The following is a 21,231-nucleotide window of genomic DNA, read 5'->3' on the forward strand; positions in this document are numbered from 1 at the left end:
TTTTTGGCCAGTCCTGGGCCTTGGACTCAGGGCCCGAGCACCGTCCCTGGCTTCTTCCGGCTCAAGGTTAGCACTCTGCCACTTGAGCCACAGCGCCGCTTCTGGCCGTTTTCTGTATATGTGGTGCTGGGGAATCGAACCTAGGGCCTCGTGTATCCGAGGCAGGCACTCTTGCCACTAGGCTATATCCCCAGCCCTCTTTTTAATTTTTAATAGGTTTTAACCTAGTGAGCTATTAGGAAAGTAATATCCAAGTAATGATAAATAAATTCTTAAAAGGAAAGAGGGACTTAAAGTATGTCTGAGAAAGTGTGTGTATGTGTGTGGGTTTGGGGCCCTCCATATAGTGTAGCATAGTACTTGTGTTCGCTCTCTCAGCTTTTCTTGCTCATGGCTGGTGCTCTACCACTTGAGCCATGTCCTCAACATTTTGCTGGTTAATTGAAAATGGAATATTGTAGAATATTCCCCAGCTGGTTTCAAACTGCAATCCTCCAGCTCTTACAGTCCTGCGTACCTAGGAATATAGTCCTGAGCCAATAGTGCCTGGCTGTGTCTTAGAATGTATCATTCCATTATGTGAGCTTGTATATCTTATTCAGAAAAGATAACTAAATCAATTTTGTTAACTATTATTTTTATCAAAGCAATGTTGACAAGAAAGGAGGGACTGCTTGGGCTCCTCTCTTTTTTATTTACCAAGTCCAAAGAGAGCTGAAGGGTGGTTTTAGGACAGCATGAAAGAAATGGAACACTCACCTCTACAACAGCCAGATGGGGTCTTTCATAAGCATGAATTCTCCTTGGCATTTAGAAATAAACATAATTGATCTAGTGGCCTGAATTTCCCGCTTAAAAGACTCTCCTGTGTTTATGAGTAGGAAATGAAAGCAGTGTGCAGCAGCTTGCTCTGCATTCAGTGTCCATGGAGAGAAAATGAGAGTGATGGGAAATAAATCTGGGCACACTCAGAGTAGCTGGAAAGCATTTGGAACATACTGCATGAGGTTCTCTATACACAAGCCATGTTCCTCTTTGGGGATGTAATGGAATTGTTTCCAACAAGAGGATTTAGTGGAGTACTACCTAATAGGTGATACCTAAAATGATCATAATCCCTTCAGTCTATATTGGCCTGGCTTTTTAAAACAAAAGCAAATAAACATCTTTTTGTGTGTCTGGGGCTTAAACTTAGGGACTGGGCACTGCCTCTGAGATATTTTACTCAATGCTAGGACTCTACCACTTGAGCCACACCTCTACTCCCAGCTTTTTGCTGGTTCATTGGAGCTAAGAGTCTTATGGACTTTCCTGCCTAACCATGGTTGCAGGGCTCTTCTACACCACAGCTCACAACCTGCTCAGGAGAGGTGCACTAGATTCAAACCCATCTCCTTCCTGTCCCCAAGAAGTTCTGCATACCTGGCATTATGACATCAGGAAATCCCAATTTTCTTGTAAAAGCCAATCCCCTATTAAATATCATGGGATTTTCTCTCCGAATCTGTTCCATGTCTCCACGAAGAAGCTGCAAAGAGATAATAAGACCTACAAAAAAAATTTTCTTATTCAGAATCATTGTTATATAAGACTAGAAAAGATAGCAAGTTTTGTATTTTTTTCCTTTTTTTTTTTCCAGTGTCATAAACATGCTAGGGAAGTGATCTACCATTGATCTGTAATCCACTATTTTTCTTTTCTTTTACTAACTTTAGTTGTACAAAGGAATTACCACTCAACAATTCACCTTATAAATACAATGCACCTTGAATAATGTCACTTCATTCATTATTTTCTCCCATCCCTCCTAACCCAACCCTTCCTCTCAATTTTCCTAGTTTCACAGACTATGCATTGAATATTATGACTGCATTCTCCCCCTCTTCCTCATTACTATTTTTTCTTGAGGAAAAAAAAATTTTTTGATGATACTGAGGTTTAAACTCCCTGGGCATCCTAGGCAAGCAATTGACCACAGAAACACACTTCCAGCCCTTTAATGTAGTAGTTATCTTGAGTTAGTGTCGCAGGTCTGTGTCTGGACCACAATCAGCCTATTATATGTTTCTTATCATAGCTGAGATGCATGACCACAACCAGCTTTTTTCTACTGAGATAGTTTTGTGGACTTTTCTGCCTGAGTTGGCCTGCAACCATGATTCTCTTGACCTCAGCCTCACATATAGCTAGATGACAGGTACATGCCATTGTGCACAGCTATTAAGAAGGGGTTTCATATGTATGTTCTTGCCTTAAACTGTGATCTTCCTGGGTTCAGTCTCCTATGTAGCTAGGATTACAGGTAAAAGCTACCAACACATAGCAAGAGTCTTGAGGCTTCAACTCAGCATCTGGGCACTGTCCCTGAGCTTCTTTTTGCTCAAGGTTAGCACTCTATCACTTGAGTCACAGCACCATTTCCAGCTATTTGTTTATGTGGTACTGAAGAATCAAACCCAGGGCTTCATGCCTGCTAGGCAAGCACTCTACCACCACTAAGCCACATTCCCAGCCCCAAGAAAAAATTTTGGTACACAAAGTATGAGTCATTTTGAAGAAGGAATTTAAGTCAAGGTGACATCAATATCCCACAGAATTAGTGTGGGATAGAGATATCTTAGAGACAGGGTTGCCTCCCTCTGTTCTCCAGCACCAGGCCCCCTCTCTTGCCCCTAGAGAATACTGGATGAGAAGGTTGGACTATCTAAATTGTACATTCACAAACTCACAAAAATCCATAGACTAGAAACAAGTGTGACCAATAAGAACCTGGGTCAGAGTGTCCCACATTACTGTCTTACAGTAACAAGACTGACTGTAGAGTGAGAATCATGAATAATTGGTGCTGATAGAGAAATAAAAGCTCTCATCATCAAGAGCTTCCATGCCTTTCAGTGGCTTCATATTGTCATTTAAGGTTCATATTTAATATTCAACAAGGTCTGTGAAAGTTAAAAAAGTTATATCAAAGTGGTTATGAAATAATATTAAAAATCAGGACAAACATATTTCTATGTATATTATAGCGCTATTTATAAGGATAAATAAAAATGCCTAGGCATTTAAATGGTGCTTCTAGTTTAATCAATGTCTAACTTAGAAAATGTATCAGATATGTAGAATGACAGAGATTTAAATAGAAATTATTTAAAGAGGAAATAAGAAAAGCTTCTTTGAAATAAATATTTTGTATTCTAGTTTCAGAATGATTCATTTTGGCAGACTAATCATTGATTAGCAATAATGTGAAGTTCTTGTGATGATATTAACACTGAACAGTAATAGAAAGACAATTTACATTAATACTTGTCTTTTGCATTTTTGGTTTTGTCTGGGTGTGTGATTTCTGTTTGAACAATACAGACTTCACAGTGTGACAAACCCTGAACATTTGCTTACTGAACTTAAACTGGAATTGAAGTTAGGGAATCTCCCATAAAAGTTATGGACGCTCATCCAAGTGGCACATGCCTGTAATCCTAGTTACTCAGGAAGCTGAGATCTGAGGATCACAGTTCAAAGCCAGCCCAAGTAGGAAAGTCTGTGAGATTCTTATCTTCACTAACCTACCAAAAAAGCTGGAAATGAAGCTGTGGCTCCAGTGGTAGAATGCTAGTCTTGAGCAAAAGAAGCTCAGGGACATGAATTCAAGCTTCAGGACCGACATCAAAAAAGAAAATTTATGGGATCTATCATAAAAAGAACAAAAATGTATTTTGGTCAGGAAAGACCTCAAATTACTATAAAAGGAATTGACAATTTGACTAGAAGGAAAGCACTATGATTTCTGAGATAGAACAACCACCCAAAATTAACTGTTCATGATTACAAAGTATCTGGGAGTGGTATTCATGCCTGTAGTCCCAGATACTTGGGAAAAAGAATGATCCTAGGAAGAGAATAGACATATGCAAGGAAATTAAGCTTTGTATACAGTAGCCAATCAACACCAACCAACTGAGGTGTTACATGATCAGCAAGTACAAATGCAACATGAAATCTAGCTCAAGAAATACATCACCATGGCTGGCGCTGGGGGCAGAGTACTTGGCACTGGACTTTCGGATGATGTTCTCGTGGATCTGGGCCCACTCACTCTCGTTGTTGCACCTACAACAGAAGGACAGGCTTTATGGCTCCCTAAAACATCTGGCCTGATGTCTTAATGGGTGACAAAAAATGTGAAAGAAAAATGATTTGTACTTTCCTAAACAAATGAGTATATGTTTTGCTAAATTAGACAAGCTCTTTTTCGGTTGTGTGTGGAAGATTCACGTTTGGGGAAATGGTATTCTAAAGTAAATCTTTATATATATATATATATATATATATATACTGTTTATACATATATATAACAGATAAGTATATGTACACAAATAAAGATAATATGTGAGCTAGAAACAAAATGAGTATCAACAATATATACATATATACACATATACATATACACATACATATGATTGTTTTGGTTATACTAAGGATTAAACCTTGGACCTTGTGTATGCTAAAACATGCTTTACCACCAAGCTACATTCCCAGCTACACTTTTTTTTCAGTCAGTTGTAGGGCTTGAACTCAGGACCTGGGTGCTGTCCCTGAGCCTCTTTGTACTGAAGGCTACCACTTAAGCCACAAGGCCACTTTCAGTTTTTTGAGTGGTTAATTGGAGATAAGAGCTGCTTGGCGACTTTTCAGCCCAGGCTGGCTTCAATCAGCAATCTCAGATCTCAGCCTCCTGAGTAGCTCAGATTACAGGTGTGAGCCACCAACACCAAGCAGCTACACATCCTTTTAAGTGGCAAAATATCCACTTTCTGAAGTAGCACTGCTCAAGTGACAAGTTCTTTGCTAGCAATGCTACACACACACACACACACACACACACACACACACACACACACACACGAAATTCATAATTTAAAAAATCCATTATTTCTCTCAACAAGTAATACTGTTTAGAAACTGCTATGAGAGGCTGGGAATATGGCCTAGTGGCAAGAGTGCTTGACTCATATAGATGAAGCCCTGGGTTCGATTCCCCAGCACCACATATATAGAAAACGGCCAGAAGTGGCGCTGTGGCTCAAGTGGCAGAGTGCTAGCCTTGAGCAAAGAGAAGCCAGGGACAGTACTCAGGCCCTGAGTCCAAGGCCCAGGACTGGCAAAAAAAAAAAAAAAAGAAGAAGAAAAGAAAAGAAACTGCCATGATATTGGCTTTATGTTGTCATCTAATTGGCATTGCACTGGCCCTACAGGAAAAACAATTCTGTTATGTTTTGATGTTTCAGTATCTTACTCTGTAGAGAAGAACTCAAAGAGAAGTCTAACCAGCTAGTCAATTGGAACAGAGCTTAAAACAAAGCCTAGAAATTCTTTATCTTGATGCAGACATTTTGAGGCAACACTGGGAATGTGAATAAGGTAATTTCTTTAAAATTCCATTTGACACTCAAGAATAAAGAGATATGGATCTACTCCAACTACAGAAAACAGGACCTATGTGTAAAGAAAGGAGTACAGGATCTTTAACTGATTCCTCAGATGTACCCAGTCAGCCACTGGGTACATGGCCACTATGCCACCTAGCACTACTGTTACCAAATTAATAGTTGTAACTTTGGCCACTAGGAGCATATTCAATTTGTTCCTCCTGTATTTCCTTGGCATATATCCACCCTTACATTTTACACACACACACTCTTCTGGTTCCAGTTCTGGACTGAGGCCTTGGTTCTTTTTATTACAGAATAATATTAGAAACCAGTATGTGGATATTGCTATTGGGGTGTTGTTAGTTCTAGTTCTCTTTGACTGACAGAATAAGAACATATATGTGTATTAATCTATGAATTCATATTTATACTTATAAACGCAACCTCCTGCATCTGTATTAAGCTAAATTAACCTAGACTCATGTCTATCTCGACGTGGATCATCCTAACCTTTTATTTTCAGGAGAGAACCTAACTAGTCTTTCTTGGAACCCAAGATTCTCATGCTTCAGTTTCCTGAGTGCTGAGATCACAGATGTGTGCCACCACATCTGGCTCAGAGTTCTGAAAAAGAATATGGTTTTAAAATAAAAGGAAGGAAAAGAGCATCAAGAAATATTGGCCATTTCAAAGTTCAGGATATGAGAATAGATGTAAGGAGTATCAGGTAGGACTATGAATTGTACTCAAGATGAGAAGGTAACAAGTCACCTGAAGACCCAAACAAAGGACAAAGAACCAAGAACAGACTTAAAATATTGCTGTGATTAGAAATATATATAATAAAGACATAGGTTTAGCATAATATGAAATAAAAAATGACTGGATTAGCTGGGTGTTGGTGGCTCACACTTACAATCCTAACTACTCAGGAGGCCAAGATCTGAAGATCATAGTCCAAAGCCAGCCCAGGTAGGAAAGTTTGTGAAATTCTTATCTCCAATTAATTATCCAAAAGAAAAAAAAGCAGAAAGTGTAGCTGTAGCTCACTCAAGTGGTAGAGGCCTAGCCTTGAGCAAAAGCCCAGGGATGGCATCCAGGCCCTGAGTTTAAGCCCTAAGACTACCACCAAAAAAAAAAAAAAATTACTTCCATTTGAACATACTGATAGTAGTGATTCTTCACTGGAGAGATCTTGCCCAGACATCTGTAATGTCTGGAGGTATTTATGATTGCCTAGACTCAAAGACCAGAGGCCAGCTGGATGAGAAAGGACTAAAGAGAAAAAGAGTGATAATAATATCCTCATTGTAAATGTGAGTAGGAATATCTGAGAAACAATGAGCTTAGGCCAAGTCTAAAGAAAAGCTACTCAAATAATCTGAAATTAGACAGATGTGGCTTCATCAGCATATTTTATCCAATCACTTGTATATTTTGTAGAAAAAATTATAAATGTGAACATTTATTAAATAATCAAATGAGTCATGAATATGTTATCTCCAATCAAATTAACATGTAGAATGTGATTACCGATGTTGATAGTCTGTCATTAGTCATAAGATGCATGAGGGATTTCAATGAGATATGTGTACCTCTGTGGCAGCCCACTTTCCCCATGGAGGAGGAAGAGATTAAAGCATAGGCAGTGAAGGCATCTCCATCACTATATGTCCAGGGATTTACTCAAGGAGTACAACAGAGAGACATTGGGTTTTAATTTTAAAACTAAGTACTTAAGGGCTGGGAATATGGCCTAGTGGCAAGAGTGCTTGCTTCGTATACATGAAGCCCTGGGTTCGATTCCCCAGCACCACATATGTAGAAAACGGGGAGAGAAAGATGGCGCCGACATAGTAGGGAGGCACCCCGACTCACTCCAACTGAATAGCGAGCTGGGAACTCCAACACCCAACACCCCATCAAGAACCCAGCAAATCCAGCAGCCAGAAGCAGTGGAGATACGCAGAAAAACACAAAGAAGTAAAAAAGAAGAGCTGAAAACCTACACGGAGCCGGAGAATCTCCGGGGCACCCTCCCCCCACCAGCTGACCTGGCCCAAACAGGGCCAGGCTGGGAAAGGGGAACCCGGCGATGGGCAGACAGGCTACCAGGAGCGCAGAATTCAGACAGCGGGAGACCCCACGGTCACTAGGGAGGGTGCGGACCAAGACATACAACGGCAGCGACTAGAAGTTCAGGTCCACACCGGGTTCAGACAGACTGCAGCTGGGGAACCCAGCGCGGCAGAAGGAGGGAACTGGGGAAGCCACCACGACACTTCACCACCCCCTGAAGGACCAACGCCTGTGCGGGACACACACACAATCCAGGATCAGTGAGTCCCCCATTACCCCCTCACCCAACGGGAGACCAGCTATCAGAGACCCAAGCCCTACAAAGAAGCCAGATCTCCCTCCCTCCCCCTCTCCACCCCGAGGGAACAAAGAACCCCCAAATCAGGCGCTCTCATCAGGCGCTGGGAAGTCAGTTTAGCAGGGGAAGGGCAGAGCAGCCCCAAGGCCACACAGGATCCAGATCTGGCCGAATCGGCCCTGCCCCCTTCCCAACAGGGGCCGGGGGATGGCCAGCAGTGCAAGCCCCACCTGAGGCGCCTGGACCTCGCGGACTCTTACAACTAAAATCACAGGCGCTGGTGGGCAATACCAGCACAGCAGGGACACCTGGGCCTGATCACGTCCCCCCCTCGCAGCGGAGGCAAGGTCTGAGGGGGCTAACCCACGCCCGGACAGTTGATCCCACTGGGCCCCACACATACCGCCCCCCCACAACGGACTCGCGGGAGGGCACAAACACAACCCAACAACCTGGGGCTCGCTCTGGGAGGCGTGCCCCGCTAAAGTGGATGGGGCCACAGCACCAGCGCCTGTTGTAGCAGGCACACAGCGCACAGGTGGGCGGGACCCCCCCCCATAGCGCCAGCTGTGGTAGGCGTACCCCGCACTGGTGTTCAGGGCCACAGCGGCAGCACCTGCTCCGCTAGACGCGCCTACACAGGAGGGAGGGCAGAGCTACAAACCAAACCTGAGAAGCCATCCACAGATCTCCAGATGCGCAAATCACAAAGAAACATAACACAGTTCATCAAAGAGCAAGCCAACTCGCCAGCTCCAAAAAGCAGCACGACTGAAGAGGAGATGGAGATTAAAAAAGCAAATGAGGCCATGTTAACAGGAATGATGGAAAGCGTCAGAAATGAAATCAGAAAACAATTCCAGGAGTTTAGAGCGGAAATCTTGAAGGACACCCAAGAAGCCAAGAAAGAAATGGAAGCAAAAATGGATACAATGCAAGCCTCCTTTAAAGAAATGGAAGCAAAAATGGATACAATGCAAGCCTGCTTTAAAGAAAATCTTAACATCCTGAGAATTGAAATGCATGAAAAAATAGATTTAAAATACAACTCTTTGAAGGAAGAAATTTCCACCATCAGAGCTGATCTGACAACTATAAATAGCTCTCTGACATCCATAAACTCCGCAATTGAAACCTTAACACAAAGAGTGGACCATATGGAATCTAGAAAACGGCCAGAGGTGGTGCTGTGGCTCAAGTGGCAGAGTGCTAGCCTTAAGCAAAGAGAAGCCAGGGACAGTGCTCAGGCCCTGAGTCCAAGGCCCAGGACTGGCAAAAAACAAAACAAAACTAAGTACTCAGAGGCATCAGAGCAGTTGGAACTCCAGATCCTCCTGCCACAGCTTTCTGAAGGCTGAATGCAGGATCTGTTCAACACAGTTCAAGTACTATTTTCATGTATGACAGCCCATTATATCAGTTGCTTTCCTACTATTCTTACCTTTTTTCGTGGTACTAGTGTCAAAATCAGGGCTTTATGTATTGTATCTGTACATCTGTTTTGAAGGTCTGCTAAAATTTTAAGTACAAAAATTGTCCTACGTTTTAACTCTATTAGTATTTCAAAAGAAAAAAATCAAAAGCTATCTTTTCTATAAGCATATCTTTGGCTTTTTAGAATTGGCAAAGACTGTAGGAAGGAGCTAAGAAAATACCATACATGAATCCCACTTCTTGCAAAGTGGCACACTGGTACTAAAAGCTGTTGTTTTAGAGGCAATTAGGCAAATTAAGCCTGACAGCATGATTTTAGAAGGGATGCTGTGCAAGTCTCTAACTGCAATAATAATTTGCACTGAACAAGGTAGCTGATACATGCAAAGAGATAGAATTTCAGAGTATTGTCCTAAGTCTCTTGAAAAAGGATACAATGGAGTGAGGTGAGGATAATAAAGATGATTTTGGATTTCCATTTGGTCCTTTTCAAAGGGAAGAAAACATATGAAAAAGCAGATTCTACCAGCCATCAAAAAAGAAACTCGATATAGGGAGAAAAATCTGTAAATGAGGCCCTGAAGGAAGAGAAAACTGGCCAAGTTTTCTTTGCAAGTTACTACTTTAGTTACTGCTTTAAAGCAAGATCTTCACCTCATGAAACATATAACTTTTAACAGAACATGCTTAATATAAATCATGTAATAAAATAGATGGGCTTTTATTAGAAATTAATCAAATGTGACTGGACTGTAAGAACCCCAAAATAAGTGTAATTGTAAATTAAGTTCATGTCTGAGAAAAATGGATAGGACAATACTTAATGCAGGAAAATGTCCATATAATATGGTAACAATAAATTAACAAAGCAATTAAGAGTATTTAACTTACATTGTAAAAAAAATGTTATTGGGCTAGGTGCTGGTGGTTCATGCCTATAATCCTAGCTATTTAGGAGGCTGAGATCTGAGGACCTGCTTTGAAGCCAGCCTGGGCAGAAAAGTTCATAAGACTCTTCTCTCCACTTAACTACAGAAAGCCAAAATGGAGCTGCAGATCAAGTGGTAGAGTACTATCCTTGATTACAAAAGCTCAGGAACAGAGCTCAGGCTGAGTTCAAGCTCCAGGAACAGCAAAAAAGGAAGGAAAGAAAAGAGGGAGAGAGGGAGGGAGGGAGGGAGGGAGGGAGGGAGGGAGGGAGGGAGGGAGGGAGGGAGGGAGGGGTTAAAAAAGGACTATCTTTCCCATCATATGAAACATTATAATTTCTTTTTTCCCACATTTTTACTATTACCAAGTAATTTTACAAGAGGGTTTCAGCTTGACATAGCCATGTCTACCTACAATGTACCATGGTCCCCTTTCAGCCTCTCCTCCTTCCCAAATCAATCTCAACAAGTTTCATTATTCCATTCGCACCCATCCAACATAAACTATTGTTTTGACCACATTCATCCTTATTCACTTCATTTGTTTTATCCCCTGCACACATGGACAAAAGTACTCACCTCCCTCCACGGATAGAACTTGTTTATATTTCTGTTGTTCTTTAAAAAAAATTTTTTTTTGTCAGTCATGGGGTTTGAACTCAGGGCCCAGGTGCTGTCCCGGAGCTTTTTCAAAAAACTCAAGGCTAGCACCATTTCTTGTTTTGTGGTGATTAATGGGAGGTAAGAATCTCACAGACATCCTGCTGTTGAAACTCAACCCTTAGGTCTCAGCTTCCTGATTAGCTAGGATTACAGGTGTGAGCCACCAGCACCTGGCTCCTGACATTCATTTTTTAATGCACGTTAATTGCTCACCCTGGCATTTTGCACATACTTTAATCAGGCTGACCTCTTTGCATAGTCTCATTTTCCCTACTCCCTCTACCTTTCTTTTTTTAATCTTAAGACTTTTGAAGAATGCTTTTTGTAACTAAAAATTATGCAAATACATGCTACACTTGCTTTTTTAAGTGTGCATATGCACTATATACAATTCTGAAAAATACTGTGTTGTCCCTTTGGGTTTTGTTTTTGTTGCCAGTCCTGGAGCTTCAACTCAGGGCTTAGGTATTGTCCCTGGCTTCTTTTTGCTCAAGGCTAGCACTCCACCCCTTGAGCCACAGTGCCACATCTAGCTTTTTCTGTGTATGTGGTACTGAGGAATCGAAGCCAGGGCTTCAAGCATGCTAAGAAAGCATGCTACCATGACGCCACATTCCCAGCCCTGTCCTCTTGTTTTGTTTTGTTTTTTACTGGAAAATTATTTATTATGACAAAAATAAAATTGTTGACTGCAGACAGATGAAATTGTCCTCTTGTTTTAAGAGTCATAAAGGAGGTTTTTTTTTTTAATTCTACCTCTTTTATCCAATAGCTTTCATCGAAATTCTTTTTTTTTAATCTTTGAAATATACTTCAGCCTATGGAGAGATGGTTATTAGCCAGAGATGGGAGGGCAAATAGAGAGTGTGAATCAAGATGAATATAGTCAAAGTACTTTATTTACATATAAGAAAACAATAATAAATCCTATTAAAATTGTTACAGAAGGTTGATAAGATAGAGATGAGTTTTACTGGGGTATACTGCACATATGCATGTATGGAAATGTCACAAGGTACCTCCCCCTTTTCCAACTAATATATGCTAATACAAAAATCCTAAATTAAAAAAATACCTACCTCATCATTGATAATTTTAGTATTGCTATTTGTTTCTAAATGTCTATAAGCCAAGACAGATTATATGCCCAATTTTTTTCCTTTCTTAACTATGTTTCTCTATTGCTTAATAAGAGTCATGATGAGATGGGATTGCTTCTATATGCCAAATCTCTTGACTGAATAACACTAAAAATAATGTCCTGCCTGTTTGGGTATGACTTAGGGAGCTATGACAGCAGAAGTAAAGAGTAAGATGATCTCAGAAAAACTGGTTTTCTTCAAAGACAGGAAAACATTACTACCAGTCATTTTTTTGAAGCAATCTGCGTTAGTAGCTACATCAGTTGTAATAATTATTGGGTAAGTATTAGGCACAGAAGACTTTTATGTCCAAGACATGTGAGAAACTATATTGTTAGCATTTCTGAAAATATATAAGGTCAGCTCATTTTGGAGAAGAAATGAGTATTTTGGAGAAAACAAGAAAGACATATAAGTAGACTTCCACTTTAGTAGAGAAGGTTCTATTGCCTTGTTTTGTTGTTTTTTTGTTTTTTTGTAGTTTTGTGGGGGTTTTTTCCGGAGCTGGGGACCAAACCCGGGGCCTTGCGCTCGCCAGGCAGGCGCTCTTCCACTGAGCCAGATCCCCAGCCCCTAGTAGAGAAGGTTCTAAATTCAGATGTTTCAGAATCATCTGCAAAGCTTATTAAAAATAAGGATGCCTGAGCCCCACCCTAAATCTTAGATCAAATTTTATACCTTTTCAAAAAACTCTCTATTGTACATCTGATGACTCAGTAATCACAAGACTTCAGAACTGCTGCTGTCAGGGCAGTGCTGGAATGTCTGATGCTGCAAATTATTACGATAACTGATGCTCATTACTCACGTGTAAACCTTGAGAACAAAATCCTTTTCTTCTTTTAATTCTGTGAGTGACTGTAGGACATCCAAGATGCTAAGCACTGCACAGCCATATGGTCGCCTGTAGTGCAGGTGGGCAGGGCCCTTCTTGGAGTCATTCAGGAGCATCCGGCCTTGAGCAAAACAGAAAACACTAGTCAGCAGAGAACTCCATAGTCACAGTATCTCCTGATTATCATGCAAAGATGCCAGAGTGACAGGTACCTAAGAGATCCTTTAAGTTGGAAGTATAGAGCTAAAGTGAGTCATCCAATGATATTTATGTGGAGGAACATCAAACAGGCCTCTAGCCAAGCCTCTTCTATATTACATTCAGCCGATCAGTCTTACCATCTATCTCTAACTCAACAGAAATAGTCCATTTATTAGTCAAACGAGAATAATAAAAAAAAGAGTGGCTTTCTACATTTTTTAGGAAAATCATTAACAGATTTAAACCTGACAGGCATATTAGGAATAGGTTCAGCATTAGGTTCCAAAACCTACTGCCAAAGGTGCTCCAGACCACTGTGGGAGTGAGGGTACACTGAAAGGTGGATGTTTGCTTACTTTTCCTGTTTACCAAGGCTGTGCCAACAATGGCAAGAGGTCTTGCAAATGTTAGGACCCCAATAAATGCTTTATCAGGTACAGCAAAATAGTTGTTTCATTGGCAAAGGATTAAAAGTATTTTTGATAAAAATGTACACAATAGGCACAAACCCCACCTATAAAGGAAAATGTGGATTAGGCATATACCCAAAAGTTATGTCTGAAATTTGAAATAAAGATGAGCTAGCCAATAATAAATAGTGAAAGTTACTTTTTCTATTTCCATTTGTGTAGAAACGAGATGCTACCTGTTTTCTGGAATGATGACAACAGCTCCAATTTAGTGAAAAAGGCACAGATGCATAATTTTGGACACAAACTACAGCAAGGGGCATTACCATCTAGTATATCAGCAATCTGGTAACTTTCTTTTTCTTTCTTTTCTTTTTTTTTTTTTTTTTGCCAGTCCTGGGGCATGGGACTCAGAGCCTGAGCACTGTCCCTGGCTTCTTTTGCTCAAAGCTAGCACTCTACCTCTTCAGCCACAGCACCACTTCTGGCCTTTTCTATATATGCGGTGCTGAGGAATCGAACTCAGGGCTTTATGCACGCTAAGTGAGCACTCTACTGCTAAGCCACATTCCCATCCATACCTTCTTTAGGATCTCTGAGAGGAAAGGCATTGTGGCTTAGAGAAGTTAAAAAAAAAATCAGACCATTTAAAATAAAAATGAGAAAAATTCATTCATTTATATCAAATCCAACTATTGCAGCAGCTGATCTTAAGGGAGAGTAAAAAAAAAAAAAAGAAAGAAAGAAAGAGCTGGATTCTAAGTTTTAAAAGAGCAGGGGAGAAAACAAAGCTCATGCATAGGACATACTTATCCCAAAAAGTTGGGCTAATCTTAAATATGTGAATAGATTAGGTGAACAGTACCTATTCGGATCACATGGGCAACAATATATAAGTCTCTCTTCATGTCTTTGCTGCTCAGATCCTAAGACAAGAAAAAAAGTACATTCAGGAAAGGAATATACAGAATCACAAAGTTTAATTTTGAATCTCAAAGTAGCTTGCTTTTAATATATTTTATATGTAGGAGAATAGAGACTGCATTACACAATGATTTACTTAGTGTTCTAAGATTTATGCAGTAAGAGTTCAGATATTTAATATCTGTGTGTGTGTGTGTGTGTGTGTGTGTGTGTATGAGTATGTGCATTTTGTAACACTGGCGTTTGAACTCAAGGCCTCAAGCTTGCTAGGCAGTCAATATACCCTGTCTCCACTGTTTTTTTAATTTATTATTATTCTTGTATGTGTGAGGGTAGGGGGTATTCAAGGCCTCTCACTCTTGCTCCTCTTGCTTGCTCGTGGCTGGTGCACTCCAGCCCAGCATTTTTCTGGTTAGTTGGAAATGGAGTCCTAGAGGCTTTACTAGCTAGGTGCCAAGATGGAAGAATATTTTATTGGCAGTATTTCTCCAGTCCTAATTTATAGCACCTAATGAATCAAGTCCCTACAAGAATTTTTCTCATTAACCCATTAACTTACTCTACTATTATGCAAAAACATTTTTAACAAAAGGAATCAATGTTAAATGCAGAATATTACAAAACATCAAAAGCTCATTAATGACTAAAATGCTTTTATTCCACTAAAGTGCTTTATCTGTGTGTTTGTATGTAGTTTTACTTTTATTCTACTATCCACAAATGATATTATACACTGGCTATGTTCCCTTTCTTTGTTTTTTGTTTTGGTGTTTTGGGTTTTTTTGGTCAGTCCTGGGGCTTGAACTCAGGGCCTGAGCACTGTCCCTGGCTTCTTTTTACTCAAGGCTAGTGCTCTACCACTTGAGCCACAGTGCCACTTCCGGCTTTGTCTGTATATGTGCTGCTGAGGAATCGAACCCAGGGCTTCATGTAGGAGGCGAGCACTCTACCAGTAGGCCACATTCCCAGCCCACTATGTTCCCTTTAAAGGAGATTAGGTTGGTCTTTGTAGAGTCCCAATAATTTGATCTATAGTTCTAAATTAGGATATTTATTACTCAAACTCAATTATAAAGTTGAAAATAATTCTATTGGAAAACTTATTTATTTTTTTGTCTTTTCTTTTTTAGTACTGGGGATCGAACCCAGGATGTTGCACTTGCTAGGCAAGCACTTTGCCACTGAGCTACATCCCAGCGCTCTATTGGAAAATTCAGAGTTCTATTTTTATTTCATTTTTTTACAGTACTGAGGGTTTGGGCTCAGGGTGGCAATAAAGCTTGTTCAGCTGGTACTCTACCATTTGAGTCACAACTCCACACTGGTTTAATTTTGGAGATGGAGTCTACTGGATTTTTCTGCAGGGCTAACTTCAAACTGTGGCCCTCTGAATTGCAGCCTACTGTGTATCTAAGGTTACAGGTATGAGCCACTGCATCCAACTAAGGACTTCCTTTACAGACATCTGATCCAGCTTCAGAGGCATTTTCAAAGCAAAGATCTACCTAACTCAGGCTTATATATTAAGTATTTAAGTTCAGAACACATTTTAAAATACAATGTTTACTTATGTTTTAATTAGTGTATTATAATAATCCTATTTCAGATGTGTTTCACCAAGTAATCTTCTTGAAGCTAAATCACAACTATGACTGTGGTGATGACTGATAGAGCCTCAAAAGGCAGGTTCCCATTGCCCTTTTGCTTTCAGGAGAGATTCTTTAGTTCCATTTCCTTTCCATCTTTTAATTGGTCCCACATGTTTGTTTGTTTGTCAATAAACCAGGAAACAGGAGATGTCATGATTAGAAGTAAACTTAAGAGATCCAGAGCCTTGGTGTTTCTACCCTGACACAGGATTAATATTAAGCTGAGGCAAGAAAGGCGTCTAACATACAAAACTTAAAGACCCACTCACTTTTGGCATCTGGTATTTGCTTGCCTTCCCTCATCCCATCCCTGCCCTGTTGAATGACTCGGAACAAATGAAAAAAAAAAGGAGACATTAAAAAGTAAAGTACTGTGGTGAAACTGAAGCTTTTTGATTCTGGATGGTTATAGTCTTTGCCAAGGGTATTTGGGGGGGGAGAGTGTACTGATTTTGAACTCAAAACTGCAAATATTGCTAGGCATTTGCTCTACTATTTGAACCATGCATGCATCCAACCCTTCTTTTTTTAGGTTATATTTTTGTTGGTGGTGGTCATGGGGCTTGAACTCTGGGCCTGGACACTGTCCCTGAGCTCTTTCCCTAAAGGCTAACGCTTTACCGTTTGAGCCACAGGGCACTTCTGGTTTTCTGGTGGTTATCTGGAGTTAGGAGTCTCACAGATTTTCCTCCCCAGGCTGGCTCTGAACGACGATCCTCATGTCTCAGCCTGTTGAGTAGCTAGGAGTATAGGCATGAACCACCAGCACCTGGCTAGGTTATTTTTTTTTTCATATGGGGGTTTTGCTTTCTCTCTGAGCTGGCTGGGACTATGATCCTCCTTTCTAATACTTCTTGCACATGTGTGATTATAAAAATGGACCTTTACTGCCTGGCTTGTTTGTTGAGATGCAGTCTTACTAGTTTTTTATTTGGGTAAGCCTTTTTATACTCTGAGTAGCTAGAATTACAGGCATGAGACTATACATCCAGTATAGCAACTTTCTTTTCCTTGCCAGTCCTGGGGCTTGAACTCAGGGCCTGAGCACTGTCCCTGGCTTCTTTTTGCTCAAGGCTAGCACTCTACCACTTGAGCCACAGAGCCACTTTGGCTTTTTCTGTTTATATGGTGCTGAGGAATCAAACCCAGGGCTTCATGAATGCAAAGGCAAGCACTCTAGCACTAAACCACATTCCCAGCCCTTAGCAACTTCTTAAAGTAATAAAATGTTTACATTGAAGTAGGCTGCAAATGATTTAACTAGCATCTCTGAAACCATATTTATTTTTATGTGAAAGTGGTTTCTTTTTTTTTTTTTGAAAGTGGTTTCTTAATATGAAAAAGATGTTTCAGGCTCTAACTTTTAATTAAAAATGGAACTTAAAATGGTATTTTCAAGACAGCACTATACTTTGACACTTATTCAGATACTAAATTATAAACAGAAATTTTTTAAAAAGATTTTTATGTACTTTCTAGGATTAAAATGTCCATTAATAGTGTAGAAAGACTATACACATTTAAAATGAAATGGTTCCCTCTAGATTGTGTTAAACCAAACTTTGAAAGCACCAGCATTATATCAACTCCAATAGACCTACATTAACTATAGGCGCTCCCAAGGATTAGCCAACATTAACAGAGAACACTGGACTTCTTCCTTGACTCTAGGTGAATGAACGAAAGAGAGAAGCCTGTAGTATAGTTCATGTTTATTTCCCTGTGGTTTCATAGGGGCTCTTTCTATCTTCATATATGGTACCCAGAACTCTCAGTAGTATTCATTTGAAATCAATTTAAAAAAATAAGAAAGTAATTATTGTAAGAATATATTTTAAGTAAAGCTATTATTTGTGAGTTACACATATTTCAATATGAAAGACATCTTATTAAATGTAAATGCATGGTTAAACCCATTTACCATCAGGTTTTTTAACATATACTCTCTGAATACCAAGGATGGCTATTCATGTTAACATACAAGACCTGTAAAATCAAAATGGGAAGAGCGGTGAAATACTCAGCAATCTAGAAAGCACAAACTGATTTGGTCACTGAACTGTACCTTCCAATCCTACATAAGTAGAGAGACCAGAGATGGCAGTGAGTTTGAAAGACAGAAGTTAACTTACTTCCCTGTGCCTGGGCTAATCCTTTTCTATACTGATAATAGGAATTACAAATAAAATAAAACTAATTTATTATACTTAAACCATAGAAAAGGAGAAATATTTTATATGTAGTTATTACAGAAATAAGCTCTGAGCCCCAAGAAATCACTTTTATGCTGTTGTTATTTGGAAGTTTAAACTCAGAGATGGTAAAATACCACGGAGCCACACTTCAAACTTAGCTTTTTGCTGTCTGGCTTCAAATTATAATCCTCTTTAAGTGGCTAGAATTAGAGGAATAAGCCACCAGTGCCCAGAAGAAATTACTTCTTAAAATTCTATGTTATAATGTGGAAAAATATAAATAGATGTATGTACACAAAATAATGCCAATTAAGACATGGAAAATAGCACAAGTTCATTCTCTGAATTACTCACTTAACCATAATAGCAAGCAGGTATATATTTATGTAGGTAGGCAATAAATCATTACTAAGACCTTAGAATTTATAAATACTATATGTGAGTTCTGGATATCCAGTAATAAATAAGCACACGTAGACTTATCCTCACACAGCCACTGTTTATCATGAAAGTCAGCAAAATGCTCTTTGTGGTGGATATCATGTCTCATGAAATACCTCCTTGTTAAAATTTTTCCTTCAAAGGAAACTCTAAAATTTAACAAGGTCATAAAAAAAAAGGCTTCAGAGAAAACAGGTTATGTCGTGGATGTGACAGCAATTATGAGTCCCAAGTCTACAGAGTAAGCCTGTAAACAGCTTGGTTCTGTATGGGTTCCCCTTTCCTGACCCTAAGGTAAGTCAACAAGGTAGCAAGCATCAACCACAGCTGTGGCTGCATTTCCTTGGAGACTAAAAAACTCCTTTAGTTCACAGGAGTAACTCAAGTCTTAGGTGATGAAAAAACAGTTCCCACCCAAATTATTTCATATAGCTGAAAGAAAGCATGGAAGTACTGGTTAAGATAATTTTGCTCAGAAATCTCATGCGCTTTGTAAAAATTCCTCAACTTATGTTTGGGACGTTAAAAGTTTTAACTTTTAAAATATTTTTTGGTGGTACTGGAGTCTGAACTTAGGACCTTGTCCCCACTAAGTGAGTATTCTACCACTTGAGCCAAAAAGGTCCTCCAGTCCCTTTGGCTTTAGTTTATTTTTCAGGTAATGTCTCTTTTATGTACAGGGCCAGTTTTAGAATACAACCTTCCTACCACTGCCTCCCTCCAAACTGGGATTTGTTGCCCATGCCCAGCACGGTTTTGAGACAGGGTCTTGTTAGCTTCTACCCAAATCAGGTGTGACCACCAGTCCTCCTGTGTCTGCCTCCTGTGTGGCTGCAATTTTAGACATTCACCACCATGCCCAGCCCAGTTTTAGACTTTAAAACAAAAAGTCAGGGCTGTACTACAAAGGGATATATTTAGCAGCCTTGTGCCTTTCTATTGTGGAAGAATAGGTGCACATCATGAATGTTATGTGCATCTTTACAGTTAGTCTTGGCTCCTGGGCCCGTGTAGATAATTAAAATGTGAAATGAAAATCTTGACTCACTGTAATTACATTCAAATATCATCATAATTAAGTTCATTTTTCAAGAGACAAGGACTAAACTCATCATATTTAAGAATTCAAGGCTAACACACATACACACAGACATATAACACACACAAAAACTCTGTCCCCACAAAATCCAAACAAGACATAAACAATTATTCTTGCTCGTTCACTAGATAATACTAGGGGATCAGGATCTTTAAAAAATTCCTAAGGTTACTCATTCTAGGTAAGTCTCATCTCTTTCTAGATCTTTCTCAGAAAGGAGGTCTGAGACCTTTAGCAGTCAGATGCGCTCAATCCAGAGCTCTCAGCCAGTAGTTTAACCTAAATCACTTAACTCTAGGCTAGATTCTTTCCTTTGTTTTTTCTATGGAAGAGAAGAGAGAGCACTGATATTCCCAAACTAAACCACCTTAACTCCCTTTACCATCTTCTGTTTTTCCTGCGTGGAGTTCACTTTTCTTGTTCTTTTTTTTTTCCTTGACTTTTTTTTTTTCCTAAGACTTGCATGCTAAGTTCAAAGTCGAACAAAATATTTAGCTCATCCAGACTTATTAAGCTTCATGGATACCTGGAGTATTTTCAATGAAACTTATACTTACAAAAGTGGTTTCTGACAGTACAGTAACAACATTTTGAGAAGTGCAGTTGTAAATAAAGTCAAGTAAACACATCCATTTTTAGCTTTCAAAGAAAGTCACATATCAGATCCACAGATGGATCAATGATAATGTGAGACTGTCATATATTCCTAAACTCAGTATGGTTTCTGTTAGTTTTGCTTGAAATAGTTTGTTGACATAAGATCTGGTTAAGTTGCTCTGGTTGGCCTTGAACAGGACATTCCACATCTGACCAATTAATTTGATGTATCTCTGTTATCAATGAAAGAGATCAAAGAATCCACAATCCAAATGGGGTGACACTGTCCAAAAAGAAAAGTACTCTTTACCTGACTAATGTAACTGTAACCTCTCTATACATGACCTTTATAATAACAATACAGGGCTGGAAATGTGGCTTAGCGGTAGAGTGCTTGCCTAGCATGCACGAAGCCCTGGGTTCGAGTCCTCAGCTCCACATACACAGAAAAAGTCAGAAGGTGGCACTGTGGCTCAAGAGGCAGAGTGCAAGCCTTGAGCAAAAAGAAGCCAGGGACAGTGCTCAGGCCCTGAGTTCAAGACTGGCAGAAAAATAAAAATAAATAAAACTGTCTCAAAGTTGTTGTTTAAAAAAAAACACAAAATTTAAAAATGGTTTCTAATTGTGACTAAGTTTTATTTCCTTCGTTAGCAAATATATTGATTATTAGAGTAAAAAAATTAAGTATCTCAGTTAGGTGAAAAAGCTAATAAAGCTCAATTAATCTGGAGTACACAATACAAAAGGCAATGTGTAAGGTTTAGTAGTTTTCAATAAGCGGACTACCAAGCCTGTTCTGAGTTGATAGCTTCATGATTACAGAGACCACAGACAACTGTATGGCTATTAAGATCAGAGCAGAAAAAGACCCTCTTGTATTTGGGAAAAAAACTATTTAGTTTG

General features: G+C 39.6%; 1 protein-coding gene across 1 annotated transcript in view; it reads right to left on the reverse strand.

Moving 5' to 3' along the window:
* Dock3 (dedicator of cytokinesis 3) overlaps positions 1-21,231 on the reverse strand; it is a 136,316-nt gene that overhangs the window by 65,972 nt on the left and 49,113 nt on the right. Inside the window, exons 10-13 of the mRNA XM_048334474.1 lie at positions 14,289-14,349; positions 12,786-12,933; positions 4,022-4,110; positions 1,423-1,548 (exon numbers count right to left, since the gene is read on the reverse strand). Coding sequence (XP_048190431.1) covers positions 1,423-1,548; positions 4,022-4,110; positions 12,786-12,933; positions 14,289-14,349 — 424 coding nt within the window. The remainder of the gene's footprint in view (positions 1-1,422; positions 1,549-4,021; positions 4,111-12,785; positions 12,934-14,288; positions 14,350-21,231) is intronic.

The sequence above is a fragment of the Perognathus longimembris genome, chromosome 26, assembly GCF_023159225.1.
Source record: "Perognathus longimembris pacificus isolate PPM17 chromosome 26, ASM2315922v1, whole genome shotgun sequence".
NCBI lineage: Eukaryota > Metazoa > Chordata > Mammalia > Rodentia > Heteromyidae > Perognathus > Perognathus longimembris.